This window comes from Pezoporus wallicus, unplaced genomic scaffold (assembly GCF_028554395.1).
Source record: "Pezoporus wallicus isolate ANWC-B61680 ecotype Strahan unplaced genomic scaffold, APGP_CSIRO_Pwel_v1 contig_8542, whole genome shotgun sequence".
Classification (NCBI taxonomy): Eukaryota; Metazoa; Chordata; class Aves; order Psittaciformes; family Psittacidae; genus Pezoporus; species Pezoporus wallicus.
Window position 1 is genome coordinate 2,366,721 of NW_026640148.1, and position 21,071 is coordinate 2,387,791.

General features: G+C 46.2%; 1 protein-coding gene across 2 annotated transcripts; it reads right to left on the reverse strand.

Annotated features, from left to right (window-relative positions):
• Positions 1 to 569: 569 nt before the first annotated feature.
• IP6K2 (inositol hexakisphosphate kinase 2) lies at positions 570 to 20,726 on the reverse strand. Of its 2 annotated transcripts, XM_057417571.1 has the most exons (6): positions 20,662 to 20,726; positions 6,910 to 7,208; positions 4,577 to 4,799; positions 3,603 to 3,778; positions 2,745 to 2,920; positions 570 to 1,352 (listed from the first exon to the last, which is right to left on the reverse strand). In XM_057417571.1, the coding sequence occupies exons 2-6, from the start codon at positions 7,109 to 7,111 to the stop codon at positions 855 to 857; spliced, it is 1,275 nt and encodes a 424-aa protein (XP_057273554.1). In that variant the 5' UTR covers positions 7,112 to 7,208; positions 20,662 to 20,726; the 3' UTR covers positions 570 to 854. The 2 variants fall into 2 exon arrangements, with proteins under 2 accessions (XP_057273554.1, XP_057273552.1); XM_057417569.1 differs by lacking the exon at positions 20,662 to 20,726 and having other exon boundaries at positions 6,910 to 7,290.
• Positions 20,727 to 21,071: the final 345 nt, after the last annotated feature.

Here is a 21,071-nt window from a genome sequence, read left to right on the forward strand (position 1 = left end):
AATGTCAACAGCTCTAGAAACAGGTTCCATGGTGAGAGAGCCTGAAATGGGAAACAGAATCACAGAATGGTTTGGGTTGGAAAGGACAAAGAAAGCTCATGCAGTTCCAGCCCCCTGCCACGGACAGGGACCCCTTCCACTAGAGCAGCTTGCTCCAAGCCCCTGTATCCAACCTGGCCTTGAACACTGCCAGGGATGGGGCAGCCACAGCTTCTCTGGGCACCCTGTGCTAGCGTTGGGATATGTTTTAAGAGACAAGTTCTCACTCATCAGTTGTACCACTATGGCTGGGACCCTGAAGGTCTTTCATCCAATCTCCTGTGCTGGGTCCCTCATCCGCTGTCCACACAGGCCCTGCTGCCCTGGCCTCCCCGCAAAGGGCCGGTGGTCGTTGGCTCTGCTGGACGTGCTGCTCCTCACCATGACAGCATGCTCGGAGCAGAGGTGCTGTTCCACAGCTGGTCGCATGAGGCAGGGCAGCCTTCCTCGCTAACTGCTGCTTTAGCATCACAGCACCAGAAAGAGCCAAGCTCCACATCCTCCTCAGTCACCAGCAACAGAAGCATCACTTACAACGAACAAAAAGAATTTTATTGGAACGTATACACACAGGGATAACAGAGGTATCTGAGTAATCAAATATGGAATGTTTAAGAAAGTTAAAATAAATAAGGATACCAAGTTTTGCCAGTGCTAGGTCCAGCACCAATGTAAGTAAATGCCCTCTGAACAAGTCTGACCCTGAGGGGACCATCCCTGCAGAGCCTGTAAAGATTCCTACCACCAGAAAGTGGCCAATAATTCTGGAATACAAAGAGTCACAATAGTGCTTTCTACTGACGTGCATCCACAGTTTATTCGCTACTGTCGTCTCTTATTTCTTTAATAATATCTATTAAATTCTGAAGTCCAAAAACGTAACCCGTGTCCTGGCCCTCGTGCACCACACTGTCCTCACCATAGTACTTGCAGGTCGTGTGGGCAAAGTCTATCATCCGCACATCAACAGTGCTGGTGCTCGGCTTGTAGGCGTACGCTCCCGCCGACTCGTCCGAAGACTCCTCCGAAAGGTCCTCCAAGTCCTCCGGGTCCGAGTCGACAGCAACCTCCTGCCTCTCCTTCCCGTCGTAGATGATGAGCAAGGAGCTGGAGTAGAAGCGGTACGACTCCTGCTTCTCCAGGACAGACTTGAGTTCAGTCAGCTTTTTAATAACAGACTCAAAGAGTTCCCTGCGCAGGTATTTGCCGTTATGAAAGAACTGGTAAAGTGCTTCTTTAAACCCTTGCACCGAGAGCTTCCTTCCGTGGTATTTATTCATGAACATCAGCTGTCCGGTGCCTGCCTGGTAGACCTGCACACACAAACACAAGAGAACACGAATAGGTGAATTGCTGGGGATACACTCAAAGCCTTGAGGAAGAATAAAACCAAAAGACAAGTCATGCCACGGAAAGCTTTTACAGGATGACGTGCTACTACTCATTTAAATATTACTCTTGCACAGCTACAACCGCTAACAAGAAATCCAGCAGTTCTGGAACTCGGAGGCACAGAGGAAATGGAAAATTCCTTCAGTTTAAGATCTGGGCTTTTCCACTGGGAATGTCAGAAGGAGTTTAAATGCGATTAGGAAAGCTGCAGCCAAGATCGCCAAAGTCAGGCTACAACTGGCAGCACAGCTGCTCACCGAGCTCACGTCCTGTCCTACTCACAGTACACCAGTCATTCCCAGAACACGGCTCTACGGGACAGCAAACACTCCCGTGTAAAACTGGGGTGTGCCCATCAGCCTCTGCACTTGAAGAAATTAGAGGTGCTCCTGCAGGAAGATTCCTTCCTACAGCAGAATGGTCTGTGCCCCACACAGCTCAGTAATGCCTCAGCAGCTGGGCTGAGCAGGGATTGCAGGTGCCTCCAAAGCTCCTCTTTGTTTCCCAGCACAGATCTGTACTGGAAGGTGAACAACCACCAGGCCCTGATCACATCCTGGCACAGTGGGGCTGGAAGCACAGCACCCACGCTTCCACTTCAGCCTCATGCTTTTCCCTGAAGTTAAACAGTGAGCTGAACACCAAACATGCCAACAGCCATGCTGTGGAACAAGTCCCAGCAAACACTGCTGGCATTCCTGGAATCGACTGGATGGGAGGAAAGAGGCTTCAGAAAAGCCTCAAACACAAACAAGTTGTTTTCCATCTCTCCCTCTAGGAATACAGACACAGGTAAACAAAACACTCAGGTGAAAGTCCACATGACTGTCTCCTTATTTGACCACGAGTCTCCCCACATTGACCAAACCACTTCTCATCTGCACTTTGCAACAACCCTGCTGGAAGCAGTGAAAGGTCTGGGGCTCTTCAAAGCCAGAGACAGCACTGGCAGCTTCTTAACAATGCTGGCAAATTGCCACATGCTGTATTCAACACGTGGGCACTGCCAGACCCCCCTTTCCAGCTGGCTCCTGTGCTACCCTGGAACATCAGCTCATTGGTAATTTCACTACACAGCTTGGAAGTGCTGCTGCTGTGCTCAGAGAATGCATTCAGTGATGCAGAAGACATGCTACAGGGTGCTCCTGTGGATGCTGCCACCTTCACCGGGTGACACTCAAAAGCCTCACTCCCGCTGCTGAACGAAACGAGCACACAAGATGGTAACACATGGATGACTACATAAGCCAAAACCCCACTAGCAGAAGCGGGGGCAAGCCCACTGCCCTGCACATAACTGTTTTTCCTCTCACCTGCATGCCACAGACTCGTACTCCAATAACAGCTGATGTACTCTGCTGACACTTGCGGATCTGATTGGCCTTCTTCTCCTCCGAGGCATCATCTCCATGCTGCCGGGTGCCCATTTTAAGGTCCAACACACATGGTACCTCATATCGAGATGTCAGGTTTTCCAGCAGGATGAATTCTGCTTAGTTAAGGAACAATCCTCACAACGAGGAATACAGGTTTTGAAACCATTACCACAGTGCCACAGTCTTAACTTCAAGCACACCCAAAATATGCCCAGTGTGCAGAAGCCTATCACAGATTATAGTCCCATAAAACTGCCATAAAGCAGAAGGGGCATCTAGCTCCAGTTTCACTGGTCTCTAAAGAAGACAAGCTGATTTCCACACTGCATGGGGAAAAAAGTAACCAGGATCATATGGAAATATAGCCTGGCATCAGATCTGGAATTACAAAATAATTCCTGTCTAGCATGAGACTTTTCATGGGGGGTTGGAATGAGGATTTTGTGTGCTTCAGTATCATTAACAAACAATGAAGTGTTTTCATGCCACCTCTGAAGCACTGCAGTTAAAAAGCACTTCAGCAGTCTCTGTTCTCTGTGGAAGATTCAAACCACAGCAAGCCGTAAGAGCAGCACACTGACTAATCCACAACTTGTAGGTCTGACTTAAGCATCTGAACTTCCTAACCCAGCTACTTTATGACATGCTAGAATAGCCACAAAGTCACCAAATCAATCACAGCTTCAGAGAGTCTCCATGCTGCTGTTGAGCCTGCTCTGTACTTTACCCGGCACATACAAGGAACAGACACCAGAGCCCTGCTCACTGTCCTGAGGTATTTTCAGGAAAGGATACTATATTGATTCCGGTGCTTTGCATTTTCCTTCATCCGCTGTAACTGCTGCTGGTGGCATTTCATGCTCCAAGGATTATGGTGTTTAAACTGTGAACTGACATTCCCTTTTTTCTCTACAGTATAATACAAGACTTCAGATTTCTTCAGCCACTCGAATTCTTCCTCCAATTTGTGACTAGAAAACAGAACAAAGCAGCAAATTAGAGGTCAAGTACAAAAAAAGCACTTTAAAAAAGTTGTCAGTGGGTTTAACTTTACAAACTACGTTGCTGACCATCACTAACAGCATCAGCTTTATTTTGCTTTCTGTACAAGTGGACAAGTTGCCCATCAGTAATATTTCAACCTTTATAAAGCTACTTCTATATTAATATAAATTAGCATATAGGCAAATACATTGCAAAACATGTAATGCTACTTCTACACTCTCCACCTGCCTCAATTACTGCCATTACTTGCATTACTTCTTGCAGTAATGCCAGAAGGAGCTGTAAGATTTATCCTTTGCTAAGGTCGCTGCTTCCAGCACACACAGCACAGCTCACCCTATGCAGTGAGCACAATTCACATAACTGAATAAAGGGGAAAATGTTAACAGCGATAAAGCAGGATTCTCACACATGTATTTCTGACCTGGTTTTCACACCTATTGTGCTTTGCAGGGAGGGGGGTTTCCTCTCCACCCCCTTTATTATTTTTTTTTCCCCAGAAGCTTCAAATTTGACCTTTTTTAATCGGCCACAGCAAAATAAAGAAATACAAAATGCACAGACCCAGCACAACGGGGCTGTCTCACCACTGACCCCATCTGCTCTGCAGAGGTCAGGAAAAACAGAAGAAACAAGAGAAGAACCAAAACTGAAAGTTAAAGAGTTCTGGAGAATTCCCTGGAGTTCTCTGGAGACCACATCCTAACTGGACAGCAAAAATTGTTACGCTCCAACACTCCACATTCCAGTTCCCTCAAACTGACCTTTTCATTTTCTCTTCTTTCCTGTGCTGCCGGACCCATTCCTTGGATATCTTCTCATTTTCTAACAACACTGTCTTTTTGTTAGTCCACCGCAACAGTTTACTTTTGGGTTCACAGTCAGAATTATCTAAGTTTTCTAAGTTATCATGGTCCCCATTCAGTGGATATGCTATTAGACACAAGTTTCCATCTTCATCCTCTTCAAAGCTCACCGACACCACACCTGGAGAGAGAAAGGACAGAGACCATCAGGAATTGCTGAAGTGGTAAGAAAGCCTTTTAGAGTACATGAGTTTACACTGAGAATACAGCAACTTTTGGGGTTTATTCTTACCCTGGTCCTTAGTTTTTATCTTGCCCCAGGCCAAACCTCATCTGCCAACCTAACAAATATCAAAAGACCTAGACAAAAATGACACCTTATAAAAGACAATTCGTTATATTGACAAAATGATACAAAAGGTTCTTTTCTCTCTCTGATGCAGCCAAATAAGAATCAAATAATAACAGGAGACAATTTCAATTAATAAATGCTTTTATTAATCTAAAAAACCTGACTGGTCTGACCCTAAGTGAGATGTAAAACATTTGTTAACATTTTGTAGTGAGAAGTGACCTGCACAAAAATCTCTCACGAAAAAGCTTTAAGTTTTGCGTGACAGCAAAGCAAAAAGCACTTATCCAAACAAGATCTGGTTAATAGATCCCCAGGGGAAAGGCAAGACTTGCAAGTAGAGCAAAACAGGGAAAACGTCACATTACAACAGAAACTAGTCCCACAGCTTCCACTCAGAATCACCACGTTGAATTATACATAGTTCTTTTGTCCATTTTGGGATATATTTTATTGATAGTGGTTATGCAGCAGTCTTATGAAATAAGTAACAAAAACACACTACAAACCAGACCTGTCTGTGGTACAGAAACATGGTGAACCTTGAAAGCATTTTCCCCCTGTCCTCCCCTCACGAGTCTCCAGAGCACTGCACTTCAAAAGCCTCAGTCAGATGCGACTTTCCATGGTTAACGAAGAAGCCATAACAATGCCCTGCGCTGGGTTTAATTTTCCTTTCAGTCTCTCTCTGTATTCTCACATCAGTAAGCACAGCTCTTGCAGCTCAACACTAGCTGGGGAGACCTCCTGGTGAGAGACTGGCACTTGTGAGCTGGGATGGTGGCTCCCAGACTGCCAGAGCCAGGCCAGGAGCACAACAGCAGCGACTCACAGTCCTGCTGCCACAGAGGAAGGACAGCAGGAAAGAGGGGGGAGCCAAGCAGCAAACGGCCTTTGGCTTTATCCTGGAAAAAGTAACAGAGATGGACCGAAAGGCCTTTTACCCCTAAATCTCCCTCCCCACACTCCCCCAAAGCCATATACACTAGTACATCTTGAGAAGTATCAAAGATGCCATTTTCTTCCAGTCCAACAGAACTTGCAGTCAGATGTGTCAAAAGTCTCTGTAAGCATGCAGGGAGTGTTAACTGTGACAGATCTCCTCTGAAGTCTTCTGCCACCTTCACACAGTATGGAAAACTTCATCACCCTTAAAGCACATTGATTTGAACAGCCATAAAAAGCAACTCCATTTAAAAAAAGTGCTTCAGACACATTATTTATTAATCACCAGGTGGCAGTGGATGGAATAGCCAAGAGAAGGAGAAGTGTTTCTGTTAACTAGCGCAATTCTTAGGAGAACTGGAATTTCCACTCCTTCATAACATCTGACTCAGCTTCATCACAGCTACTTGATCCTTCCCTACCTAAATGGCATGAATTTTCATTTCCTTAATGGCAGAAACAACACTGCAAACATCCAACAAGACACCTTACTGACGTGTGTTTATTGCAATCAAAACGAGAGTCAGAGGAGAAATCCCAAAACAAGGGAGAGCACGACTGAGTTTACACAAAACATGCCAACCAATCTCCCCAAATCCTGTACACAAACATTACACCAGTGGTGGGGAAAAGGATAAAAAAAGAAAGAAAAGAAGAAAGCAGCAGGGAATTACTGGAAACTTTCACAAGCTGTTCAGCTGCTTACCTGTGCCTAAGGGAGATACATGGGCTATCACCAGCAGAGCTGCCCTACCTAAAGCTGTTAGTCAGCCCAAGCACCAACTTGGCAAGCCCTTCCACCCTGCATCTCCACAGCCTGCCTCAGACAACATCAAAATACACGAAAAGAGACAGACAACAGACAACATCTCCACAGCCTGCCTCAGACAACATCAAAATACACAGAAGAGATTTCAGAGGAAACAGAGAGCACAGCACGCTTGTGTTTACAGAAAAAAAAAGCCCAACCCCATCCTAAGGTTTGGATACTCACCCTCATACTGCGGAGTGAATTTACGCATTTCTGTTGGGAGAGTCTCATAGAACTGGTGTTCCCTCTGGATAAGGGGCTTACAGATGGTCTTGTCATTAAACCGGAGGACACAGGAGTGTCCTCCGACCTGGTGGACAAAAGGCTCGAGCAGAACTCCCTTGGAATAGTGCTCCACTTCCATGGCTCCAAATGCTGGGCTCATCCTTGTAGTACATTAGACAGAAGGCGGCGACAGTCGTGAAGGCAGTTCAGAGCCAGCAGTCTCCGGGACCTGACGGTGTTTATGCCGATCCAACAGTCTGTTAAAGCAAACACAAGAGAGCGCGGGGCCGTCAGTGCCGCCGCACGCCGAGCCGGTACCGAAACCGGCCGCCGAGCCGAACGGAGCCGACCACCACCCGCTATCCGCAGGCGGCCGACTGCGGGGCAGCGTGGGGCGCCCCCAGACAAGGCGCGCTGCGACCACGCCCCCGGAGCGCCGCAGCGCATGCGCGGGTCAGAGTGCGCGGTGGGCGCCGCTCCGGTGTTGCGGGCACGTCGCGCCGGAGACCGGCCCGCGGCCGCGCACCGAGCTCGCGGCGCCCCTCCCGCGCGCACAGCCCGCGGGAACCCGCCGTGGCACCGCATGCGCGGTCCTCTCCGTCCGGACAGCGGCCGCAGCCGCAGAGACCCGCGGGGCCAGGCCGGAGAGCGGCTGGCTCACAACGACACTCGCACGTTTCACGTCTGACATGGGTGATGACTTCCCGCATGGAAAAGTAACGCCAAGAAGCCCTTTTGCAGGAGCGGGCTGTGCCGCTGCCCCCCGTTCCACACGGCAGCACGCACGCATGGGAGCGGGGCCAAACCTCAGCCCCACGGCCCGGCCAGCACCTTCCAGTAAAGTTTTAGAGTCGAGTTGCTCTAATTTTAGACCCAAGCTTTAATCATTAACTTTCTGCAGCTAAAAACAAGCTCATACTTATTTTGTCTCAAGATCATTATGAGAACAATAATGCACTTAATTCAAAGAGACTACAAAGTGTTCTAGGTCACAGGTCTATTTTTATTTGTCCTCCTTAGATCTTGACCAGCTTTCAGTTAACTGGAAGAGCAGGGACCTGCAGGCACCCACGGCGTGCGCTGCACGTAAGGGCATTAACTGCATTAAACAACTAAACTGCTTACAGAAAAACAGATCGATCAGCTGAACTCCTGGAATGCCGACCTGCACCCGCGGGCAACAGGGCAGTGGAGTTTCAACCCCACACACCAACCGCTGCACTGGGCTTGGGTTTAATTCCTGTCTTTCAGAGCCATATTTGGTAAAAAGTTACCGGGTTGCTGGGGCTTTGTTTTGTTGGGCTTTGGGGTTTTTTAATACAGAAGCAGCTCAGGCCACCTCGACAAGAGTACGTCAAATTCAAGCTTCAAAAGTATTTCCTGGAAACAACACTCCTGATATGCCATTTGTATTTTAAGATGAGAGCAAAATCACTGAGCTTCAATCATCATTGCAGCTACTGCATCCCCAGAGAAGCTTCTCACCCACCTCAACATACACAACTCAGCTTCAAGACACACAGGCAAAAACCTCCCACTCCCACCCCAGATACCAGCCGTTCCTATTTAGAAACCTATTTAACTGCAACTAAGCAGAGCCTCACTGCACAGGGAGCAGGGACAGCCACGTGCCCCAGCCTGACCCCATGCCCCAGGCAGCGCACCCACCTCTGCAGGCACCGCAGTCAGAAGGCTCTGGAGACACATCTGCTCCGTGCTTCCACGCAGGAGCACCACTCCACACAGGGCTGTACTGCTCCTCACATAAGGAGTCGACTTCAAGGCCAAGCTGGATGGGGCTTGGAGCAAGCTGCTCTAGTGGAAGGTGTCCCTGGCCCGTGGCAGGGGTTGGAACTGGATGAGCTTCCAACCCAAACCAGTCTGGGATTCTACAATTATATGACTTGCCAGCCAATGTGTACTTAGCAAGCCACATCAGTTCACGAGTAAGCTCTGCCTGAGAGTTGCTTCCATTTTCTATTAGAGAAACTTTCAGCATCTATCTGTGTTTGTATAGCACACCAGTAATTTTATAAGCCTCAGGAGTTTTCATCGGGTTTTCTTAGAGCCAACAATGCCTCCCGTCTTCTGGAATTTCCCAGGGAAAGCCATAAGAGTGCCAGCTTTCACTGGGAGGCACAGTTACATGCGTGCATGATCTTGTGGTGACAGAGCTTTACCCTGGCACAGCCACTTCAACAGCATCACAGCAGCAACTCTTTCCAAGACCAGTATTATCATCCCATGGCTGCCCTCCTCATTACCCCTGAGGCAGACACACTGACTGGCAGCTGCACCAATTCGAACTGAGAAAGCACCTTGCAACATCCCCAACCTCAAACACTGTTAGTGCACCAACGCACCCACCTTGTTTACCCAGCTCATCCCCAGAGAGCCATTTGCCTGAACATACACGCCAGTGCTGGAGAGGCACCAGGCGCTCCTGCCAGGCACAGAGCTGGGCAGGACCACTCACACTACTCCACTGTTTCCTGAAGAAGTCAGACCTGGCAGCACATCACACAGGGTCACTTCCCATTTCAGGGATAACAAAGAAAGTTTTTTATAGCCCTGATGTTATAAAAATATCAGTTATGAAATGTTTAGGCAGGGCTGTTTTTCTAAGAAATGTTGGAAGCATCTAAACATAGTCAAACGCAGTGCACTCAGACTGCATGACCACAAGGCAAATGCAAACCTACCAGAGACAAAGGGCAAAACTCTGACAAGTGAAGACATCTACTCTGCCTGCATTAGCGAGCTCTCCTTGGGTTTATCTTTGGAAACCACAGCACAGCTCCCACGTGTTATTTCTAGTATGAGACCTGTGCAGTGTGTGCCCCTGATGAAGCTGTATTAACACAGCTCTGCGGACAGTACTGTGCTCAAGGACTCAACAGCATCAGCAAGGGCTTCCTTGCTACGGGGCCTTTAATCCAGCTCCTGATTTGTGTAAAGCCATTTGCTGCCTTCTTACTGAACCTGTAATGCACATGATTTGAACAGAGCAACAGCACTCAGGGCAGAAGCAAGCCCCCAGTCTTGCCAGTAACTTAGACTTTAATGAATCCTGAGGTTTTACCTTGTACTTTGAACAATTGAGTATTTTCGCTTTTCAAGATAAGAAGCCCTGTTCACCAATAAGTTCAGTTTGCTTTCATCCAATGTTACTCTCACTTGCAAAAAAAAAAAAAAGTTTAGCAAGATCTTTAGGTTTTTTTCTCTTTGTGTTTTAACATCACCACAAGCAGGATCTGTTTGTCATTATGGCTCTACTCATATTGCAAGTTGTGCCTTACAGATTAACAACAATACCTGGAGCACAATTGCAATGTTCATCAGAAATGCTTTGCTGTTTCATTTACAAATACCTCACTTCCATAAACAACTCCACAAGTACATCAAACTGGTTGCACTTCCTTAGAAATAAACCCTCTGACCTAAGCCCAAGAGCCTCAGCAGCATAGCTGTGACCAAGGGAGGCACAATGCCATTCACTGCCTTTCCTCTCATTCTACACCCATCTGTTTCCAACACCTGGGGCAACAAAGAGCCCAGAACAGTTGGTGTTAGGCAATTCTCCAGATCCCAAATGCAGGCTCAGTGTACCTGCCCTTTTCCTCCCATGTGCTTCTAAGGGCCTTTGGCCAGTATCTTTTGTTCAAAGGACATATCAACAGCAAGCATTCAGAGAAAAATCTGCCATAACACAATAACAGAAGCTTGAGCAATGACATTCATACAGTAAGCATCAGAAGGTGTTTAAAACCCGTCTGTAAAATAGAAGTGACATGCAGAGACATCTTATTCTCACACGAGACAATGACCATCAAAACAACAACACAATGAAATAGTGTTGTCAGACACTTATCTCAGGTAACTGCATCCTTTGGAAGGTATTTCATGTCATTACAAAGTCACATCCCACATGTAACTGCATTGAAGAACAGATCCTCTGCAGAGCACAGAGCTCTCAACTAAGCAGCAGCTCTTTCCTTCATAAGTCTCAAAAATAACACCTTTACCCAAAGCTCTGCAACAGCAGAGTAACTGATGCAGAGCTGGCCTCCTAACTCATTTGTTAGAACAGGGCTCTCCCAAGCACAGACATTTTACTTTGGGAGGTCAGTTCTGCAGCTCCAAATAGCCATAAATCAGCTTCCCAGCAACAGAAATAGCAAGCAGCAAAGCTTTCTGCCTGCCCTTTCCTCAGTTCAGTGGGCAGCTCAAAGAGGAAGCTGATAGGCCAGGTACCTGCAGAGCAGAGCTGCTGTAGGACACCACAGCCCACTGAACCAAAGCAAAGTCCCTTCTGGAGGTCTCAAGGAAGCAGAGGAATGGCACAGCCAGCCAACAGGAAGGAAAAAAAAAGAGTTATCGGTGACCCATTAGAGAAGCCAAAGAGTGTTGCTTCAACCCATAGAATACTCAAGAAGAAATGAGCATCAGCTGAGCAACGACATCAGAAAATGAGAGTCTGAAGACTAGAGCAGAGCTACTCAAATCCTCTGCTGCCCAGTCAGCCGCTTTAAAACAGCACCAGGAAGACAAAAAAAAAAAAAAAAAATCACATTTTTAAGATAAGCCACATACAGATTAGGGAGCAAACCCTGTACAACAGATTTTTTACATCTTAATGGTAAACAAAAAACAAACAAGAAAAACCAAACTTGTGCATTCACCCATCACAATGGTTTTAACAAATTCCCTGCTTTGAGGATTCATTATACCACTAAATATAATTCAAGTCCTATACTAGGATGGCTTTTGAAGTCTTTTGTATCTTGCATGGTAATAATTGAATTCTGTTAAAGCAATAAACTGGAGGTTTCCGATTTTTTTATCAGATCAACCTAGAAATGCAGAGCCCACGTAAGAACGTGCTCATAAAAATCCTGCAGGTTTGGGAAAAGCCTCAAGAGCAACCTTAAACTCTGCATGATTACAGGAAGCAAGCACTCATCCTGGTAACTCATCTGAAGACAAACGTTTATCTACAGTACAAAGCTTCATGGACATTATTGATCCTCAGACATTTTTTCCCCGCCTTGTAAACAAAAAGCTTCCCCTGAACAGAAAGTGATGCCAGTGTGATCCAGCAACTTCAGAGCTTTCAGCATCAGGGGCAAGAGGAGCAGTGCCCCCATCACACTGGGAGGAATATACCATTCAGGTGAGCACATGGCTTTTAGTTCTCTCATCTTCGGTCTCCCCCATGGAGAAGGACAAAATGTGACACAAGGCACCAACACGCTGCAGGTCTCTGCAACGGTCACTGACAAGTATGGGCAGTGTCTGGAAACCCCCAGACCCATGAGGTATTTCAGAAAACTACTCCATGGAGCTTGCTTTAAAAGACAGACTAGAGTGGGGGAAAAAAAAAACAAACCTCTTTTCCATTAACTGTAACTTTAAACCAAGTGGTTGTAATGGAAAGAAAAAAAGAGGATGCTGAGCTGTAAGTTGCTACACAAGTCAAGGTTATTTAAGCTCTGCTGCAGCAAATCAATGTAGCCATCATTAAATTATCTCCACATGACTTTACCCACAGATGAGTAAGCATGAGGCTTTGTAAAAATACTCAGCAGGAACACTTGCAAGCTTGTCTGCACCTACATGTTGAGGCTACATGTGCATTCCCCTTCCAAGCAGGATCACTTTAGCTGTAGCTTCCACTGGTAAATCATGAGGGTGATGGAGTCGGGCACTGCAGGGATGCATTTACCATCACCTACAGATACAAAAGCCAAAAAAGAGCAAGTTCTTGCTCAATGTAGGGTGCTTGCACAAGACAACAGAAGCCAGCTGGAAGTGCCGATACGCTTTTCTCTTTTTATTAATCTGTCATTATTAAATGGCTGACAACTGCAGCACCACATTGCTGTAGCTTGGAAAAAATGAAAACTGATCCAGATAGAATGGAAAAAGAAATCTCTTGAATTAATTCACTTAATCACACAAACCAGACTGAACGTAGGAACACAGAATTACACATGAATTCACGCACAAAGTTTCTACAAACTACATTTGTAACGCTCTTTAGGAATGCTGCAGATCTGCAGGCCTGCCTAGCAAGGTACAGACCTGATCCTATTGTAACATTAGGCTAAGGACCAAAGATTCTCACCAACAAGGGATGCTCATTACAAGGTGGAAAGCACCCATTCACCAGTTCATCCAAGCAGCAGCCCCAGCCTTTCTCCACACCAGTTACAGAAACTTGCTGGAGCAAGTTTATACAGTAAAACTGAACAAAATCCACTGACATTAAGACTTTGAGAAAACCCTGTGCTGTGTGCCAGAGCTCACCCATCACTGGCACAGGACAAGCCACACTCAGCAGAGCATTTAGGTTTCCAACATTCTGTAAACATTTACCAGATCTTCAGAACTACCAAATGGTTTTTATAAATCTCTGGGCAGTTTAAAACTGCAGAACATCACCCTGAAATCTTCTGAGGGCCTCGGGTCAGGTATGTCACACCTGAAGGTACTGCTTCTCTGGGTCTTTTCCCTCCTCTCTACAGAAAGAGTGCAGAACAACGCTGGCTACCATGACAAAGGCCTCTCAAGTGCTACATTCCAGATCCTGCTCTGAGCTCAAGTACAGGCCAGCCTTGAGAGCTCTTTTTTTGTAAAAAGATTATCAGGCTTTTTCTATAAACTAAGAATTTCATCTGTAATATAGAAAAGGCAGTGCATTCAGATGCTCAAAAGTGCACAGAAAGATGCAATCTCAGCAAAAAGCCATTTCTTTAAGCCAGCAGCATGTGCAAGTTATCTCCTTTTACTCTCTAAACATGGACTTCCAGTTTTGACTCCTTTAATTATAACCAAAACACCATAGTAGTTACTATAGGAAATTAACACTACCACACAGGTTAAGACATGTATTTGCACCTGTAAATTTACCACCACAGCTGCAGAGCCACCTCTTGTAACAAATACCAGAAGGACTTTTGAATACAGCTTTAACAGATGAAATGAAGAATTGCAGAACATTAGGAATAACCTATGAAGGGAGCAAGCTATGAACAAACAACCTGAAGCTGCGTAATGTTCAAGTGTTGTTCTTCATGCACAATTATCCCCATCGTCCTTAAACCAGCTCTATGCTCCTAGGAGGAACCCAGTGCCCCAATCCTTGTGCTTGGTAAAGCAGAGAGAGTAACCAAGAGCTTCCAGTTTTTGCTTAACAGAACTTGCAGAGCACTGCCTCTGCTGCAGTTCCCAAAACCTCAGTCAGGAGGTTACATGCTCAATACAACTAGTATTTAGAGATGCCCCAAAATACAACAGCTTTCAGCTTTCTCAACACCATTTGCAAACTCAGCAACCACATACACAAAGCTCTGGAGAAATGCCAGCTTTACCTCTCAAGTAAAGCTATTTTATCTCTCTAGAACTAAAATAAAGCCAAGTTACAGGTTACTAAGCATACTCAGCCAGAAAAGAACATGCAGTCCTGAGCCATGCAGTTTTTCCAGGGAATATGTAATTTAAGAACTAGCTTCTTTTCCAAGTAAAAATGCCATGGAAACTAAGGAACCCGAACCACCAAAACTAAGCTACTTATACTTCCTATTTAGAAACTGATCCATCTTAAAACAGTATTTGGCACCAGCACTTAAACCACCAGTTGCTATAAAAAGACAATACTACCCTTTGTCGTGGAGAAACCAAAATAGCATTCAGCCTTTAATCTCCCAAAAATATGACAGCAAGAGCTAAATTGTGTGGATTACACACATGGAAGTATTATTCAATATACCAAAACCGCCATAAATTCTAGCACCAAGATTAAAATACATCCCAGGCTTTCTTGTTACCATGAATTTAGCAGTCTGGGAACTGTATTTCTAGCCTCTCAAGAAAAAGAACCCAGTATCTTTGTGATTGGCCATTGAGCTGTGAGCAACTCGCCACAAACGAAAAGCTGCTCAAGAGAAGAACTGTGAAGTCCTGTTCAAAGGACACATCACTGAACTACAGAAAGACTTTACCTGTATTCCCTTCAGAAATCCCAGTCCCTAACACATTTTACACTATAAACATTAGCAGCCCACAGAACGAGATTGTTAAATTTAAGCTCAGATGCCCAAATCCTACAATCCAGTTTAACTCTTCGACCAAAAATTTCCAGGAGCACAAAGCAAAGATCAACAGTAAATAAACTATTACAGGAAGAATGGTGCCCAAAATGCACTATTACATATTTCATTCATGTGTACATTCATCCATACAGACCTCTTCATTTGAAGTCAACATACTTACAGTGAAGAAGTTTAGTCCCTTTTTGTTGAAAATGGCCAAGCACCCCAAGAAGTAGACAGTCACCAGGCTTCAAACACCAATCCACATTTTTAACTATAATTCTTCAAGTGTAGGTTCCAAGCCTTTACTTCTGATGACAGATGGGGAGGTTTTGTTCCAAAGCAGCTCAAGCTCATGAGATGCATTTAATGTATCTTTGTCAACTGTATTTGTTTCAAAACATTCCAAATTACTGAAAACACATCTCAAATCAGGTAACACAAACCAGACTCGCATCTTAAAGGAAAGAGTGTACATGATGCAGTGACCTCTACATGGTTTCCCTAAAAAATTATGAAAATACCTGGATGCTCATCTCAGAACACTAAAGAATCATTTCACTGTGCTTCCTGTTAAACTACAGTAGATTGGAGAAGATCAAGGAAAGGAAAGGAGTCTTACAAGACAAACTCAGAAATGGAACAAACCCAAGGGGAAAGTCGTGAATGTTTCCCATGGTAAACCCCCAGTTTCTCCCTAGTAAGAGGGACAAGACTCTTTTGTAAAAGCTCACCTGCAGTCATCCAAAAACACTTCGGGGGGGGGGGGGGCGGGACGGGACACCAAACCAACCAAAAAACAATTCCAAGAATTATTTCTGTATTTCATGTTTCACTGCTCAGTGATCTCACATACACCATCTGGGGCCAATTACAGGCTCACCAGAATAATCACTGTCAAAGAATTAATCCATTTTAATCTCATACAGTTTACATATTCAAACAGCAGTGACAAAACCACTTGAGAAAACCCTTATCCATGTCAGTAACCTGTGAAAGGCAGCTCTGCAGGGGCCCGGCTGCTCTGCTTTCAGCACCCTGCAGGCTGAGATGCGGCATTCACTGCAGAAGAGCTGCTGCTTTTGTAAGGGACACAACCACAGTCAGACTCATTCCCCTTGATACATCTGTTGCTTTACAGGCAAATTTTATAGCAGGTAGTGAATCTACAGCACAAGCAAGTCTGGTTTGCACAACTGTCAGAGAAATTGTCACTGACCAAAAAGGAAGACTCAGACAGGATGAGTGCCACTTTCTCTACCAAATCTTGCAACACAGCCCCTCCATCCCCCCTAGTGCTCATCTTCCAACTCTGTATCTCTAAAATCAGCAGTTAGGAGAAAAGTAAAAATTCAACAAGCTTCTGAAGGATAGTTTATTTTAGAAAGCAAACTGTGCAAAATGAACTTAATACATTATTTGCACTTTCAAACAAGAAATCACCATTCGGCACTTGCATTTAAATGCAGGGAAGGTGGTGCTGCACTGAAGGAACAGCAAGATCTCTCATCACACACCACTCACTGCAGCTCAATCAGCATTTACTACATTTACTGCTCATCCATGAGAGACTATCTCCATGAACTCCAAAATGATTCTCCAAACTATTTTGTTCCCTCCCCATCTAGAACTATATCCTTAACATTAACATTCACAGATGTCAGGAAATTGACTGGTTCCATTACGCCAGATCCATTTCTTTCCTGAGTTAGCTTGACCAAATTCCCAGTTACACCACCAGTTACAGATCAGTATGAACACATCCACCACTGATTTAACCTCCTATCTCCAGTTAAATTGAGTCAACCTGAAAGAGCCAACAACACATACAGCAAGATGATGTCATGTACTTCCTTCTTACAAAGAAGAGAGGTGAAACTGAGAACATTCATGTAATTGATGTCACCATAAAAAAAAACACCAAAAACTCACTTGCCATCATATTGCCCCCACAGAGACAGTCAGACCTCAAAGACTTGGTGCTACATGAGCAAAGAAGCTGCAAAAGATTTCAGTGATGATTTCACTAACACCTGATTAAACATAACCAACATCAGACCTTCATTTGAACAAGCAGTTTTGCTTCCAGTACTTCAGATTTTGCAGGGAGAGAAATTTCTAGCTACTTACAGCACATCATACTGTGCTGTATGTAGCTATATCGTAGCATACAGGTTTTTGCAAAAGGAGGGAAGAATTATTCTGAAACACAGTTATTAAGAAAGGCGCAAAAATAACATTCTAATGAGTATTTCTAACAAAAGCTATAGAAATACACATCTGCAGTTATATCTGAAAACCCTAAAATGTAGCCTCTTGATATTTGAAAACTGTCCCTGTATTGTTTCAAAAATACAATAACCTTGGACAACACAAAACCAGATAAAAGAATTAGCAGGAGGAAAAATCCTCTCCCCGCAATGGAAAATTTTCCTCTCTGGAGCAGGCAGAGATGCTCAGAGCCCAGCGTTGCCTGGAGACCAACCGCAGCTCCTGCCAACAGGGACAGGCTTAAGCATCAGCAAATTCAACAACTGATAAGTGGATGAACTGAATGAGAGGCAGCAAGCTTTTTCCACACAGCAGTGTAAAAACCTGATAGCTTTCAGATCCAGCCCATGATAGCTTTCAGTTCTGGCCCATGCTCACCAGATACACAAGAATTACTATGAATATAAGATGTCAGCCTAATAAAGCTTCAAACCCCACTGCACTCAGCTCTTACCTACACACTTTTGGGCACAGCCAGAGCAGCAGAGCACATACAGGTTAACATTTTTAGTCACAACTAAATTTCTGCCCTTTCAATCTTTTGATGCAGTAACTGAACTTTTGAAATAGGGTTCTACTCATTAAACAAGTTCTGTGTTTGAGCACTGGTGCAGAAATATTAAGGAAACCAATGAACTACATCAAACAGGAAGAAGCTACACCTCAGCTTCACAATAAAACCCACATCAAATCGTGCTTCAGTTCAGAGCCCTGCCTTTGCCCCAGCCCTTCCCACCCAAAGCGCAGCTACCCGGGCAGGACAGCTTGAGAAGCATTGCTGACAACACACTTGTGTTGCCTGTCCTGGATCTGGAACTGCTCCCAACCTCGGGCAGGCACGGACTCAGCTACAGAAGCAGCACTCCTGACCTCCCAGAGGAACACCTCAGCTGTCTCCTGACTCTCAACCACCACCAAATGAGAATCATCAAAAGTAACCGACATTTAGTATCAGCTACTCCAGAATCCCCCCCAGACCTTATCTGAATCAGTTCATCAGAGGATTCAGACAGTAAAGAATTAAAAGATTTTTCCAAGAGTTACTTCTACTTAATTCTTCTCTTTAGATATAATATCCTTGTGGAATTTATGTCACCAATGAAGTCAGTCTTCCACCATTAACCTGGCAGCACACACTTCCCTGCCTCCACCTACGCCTAAACCAAAGGGCAGATATTTGTGTCCTTAGCACCACAGCTGACAGACTGAGACAGCCTCAGTGCCTCCAGGTTTACAACCATCCCCTCCCCTTCAAAAGAAAAACCAGCTCACGAATACCCCTTCACACTCCCCAGCTGATCAGAGAATAACCAAAGTACCAGCACACCAGTGACCGGGCTGGAGGCCCATTTGCTGACAGGCAACAAGGAGTTTCTAAGACCTTTTCTCATCCCGTTTTTGCAAAGCCACATGCCTGACAAATCTGAAGTCTTCCCTGCAAGCAACTGGCAGGGAAAGAATTTGAGAGCACAAGGCCAGGCATTCACAGGACTGACCACTATGCAGCCTTCCAGCTGCCTTCCAAGCTACCGTACCACATGGGTACAACCCCTCTGATCTACCTTTCCTCAAGGGGAAACAGCAACACAAGGCTGACATTACCTGTACAACGAAAGTACCACGGACAACAGCTAATTTCTTCAGAAAGGAATAAGCAGTGAAGACGGAAAAGGCAGGAGAACAGATTTTCAATTAACTAAATTCACAGATTTATTAAAAGCTACACGGCCGAGTTTAAGTTCTGAAAGTGCCACAAACAAGCACACAGGAATGGCTGGAACCAACCCTTACCCAGGAGCACTCCTGAGCACCTGAAACTCTTTTTTGAAGAGCTTTTTTCCTTAATTCTGGCACTTCAATCATTGGCTTCTTCCTCCCCCAGTGACACACTCCAGGCAAGAAAAGACTCTAACAAGCTGGAAAATGTTGTTAGCCTAAACAGGCCACACGTAAACAAATTAACCACCCTTTTCCTAAAACGCACATATTTGTACGGAAAAAACCCCGATTCCAGCCCTTAATTTCATTGTAAGCCCTAAAAATACACAAATTAATTTAAAGAACTTTACAAAAACCTTTTCTCTTACATAAGCAAGGTTATGAGCAAAGATGCCAATTCTTAGATGTCTAAAAACCAAAATAACCCTGAACTTGTCATTCTCAGGAGTCACATTTGAACTGTTCTGCCCTCATTTGAGTGTTACATGTTGAGTAATGACCGTTCCAGCTGACTAAAAAGTTTTAACTCACATTAGCTTCAATGTTCCAGGACCAAATATTCAATTCTGACTGCAATATTTGGCACAGAACTTCCCCCTTAGATGTTCACAAGTCTAAAAAAGCATATGGGCACAGAATGCATTTTGAAAACACCTGAGTATATGGGTCACAGAAGGCACTGTGCCAAAGAAAAAAAGAAATAGGCTACAAGTAGAAGGCAATTAAATTCCAGCACATACCAGTAAAGATATCAGCGTACTTTTCACAGTGGAATTAAGGCCAGGACATATCAGGGTGTAGCTACCAACAGCCTGTTATACTATCAACAGCGATAACATTTATTTTCTTAAACGGAATGCCGATCCCCAAAGCCTCCTTCATCGTTTTGTTTGAGAGCCTGAGGGCCCTCAGCCACGTTAAACACGTATTACACATCTGTGACACTCAAACCAGCTCGTAACATCACATCACCCGGTTATTTCCGTTTCACACAGAGGGGTATTCGCGAGCAGCGCGTCCCATTATGCAACAGATCCCCGAACACCTTTTTTTTACGGCAGTTCGTGTCATTTCTGAGTGAGTGCATGAAGCATCCCTCAACCCCGCAGCACATCCATCACCCCGGCATCTCATAATGCAGGCAGCCGAGAACTGCTGAGTAACGGCAAGGGGCGACCACCAGCCCCGGGGTCACCCGGACACGGAGCACTAGCGCAGCCCCACGCCGCAGCAGCGCTGCCGAAGCATCCCCCTCCCGGTAACCCCCCCGCACAGCCCCGCAGCGGGGCCAAGGCTCGGCAGGAAGCGCGATGCGGCCGGGGATGCTCCGTGACCGCTGTCTGTCTGCTTCCCCCCATCCGCACAACCCCTACCCCCGCGGTGTTGCCAGACCAGAACCCGCTCCTCCCGCTGACCTGCCGCCGCCGAACATCCCCCGCGGGGAGCCGCCCGGCTCCCCCAGGCCCGGCACCGAGCTCCCGCAGCGGGTGGGGCTGGGCCCTGCGGAAGCAGCGCCCGCGGCGCCGCACACACCGGCGGCAGCGCCCGGTACCCGGTCGGGGCCGGGCGGCCCGGGGGACACCGCGGAAGCGATGGCGGGCGGGGAGCGGCGGGACGCGCCCGTTACCTGGTATCAGCCCGGCGGCGGCGGCGGCTTCGCCTCTTTTGTTCCTCAGACGTCAACGGGGCAGCGCTTGCCCGGGGAGCCGGGCCCGGCAGGCGTGCGCCCGCTGCACGGGAGGCAGCACCCGGGGGAAGCAGCCCTTCCGTGGCTCCCAGCCTCCGTGCGGGCCCTGCCTCTGCCATATGAGGTGATCACAGGGCACGGCTTCTGGCTCCGGGAGGTGATCGCAGGGCACGGCTTCTGCCTTCGGGAGGCAAGTGCCTCTGGCCAAGCTGGAGGCCCCAGGTGCCCTCATCCCGGTGCCAGCCCTGCCTGGTGTGAGCCTGGTTCCCTCTCCCCATGCCCTATACAGCCTTCGGAGTTCACCTCCTTGACTTGCGGCAGCAGCAGCCATGGACAGGGCTCTCCGTAAC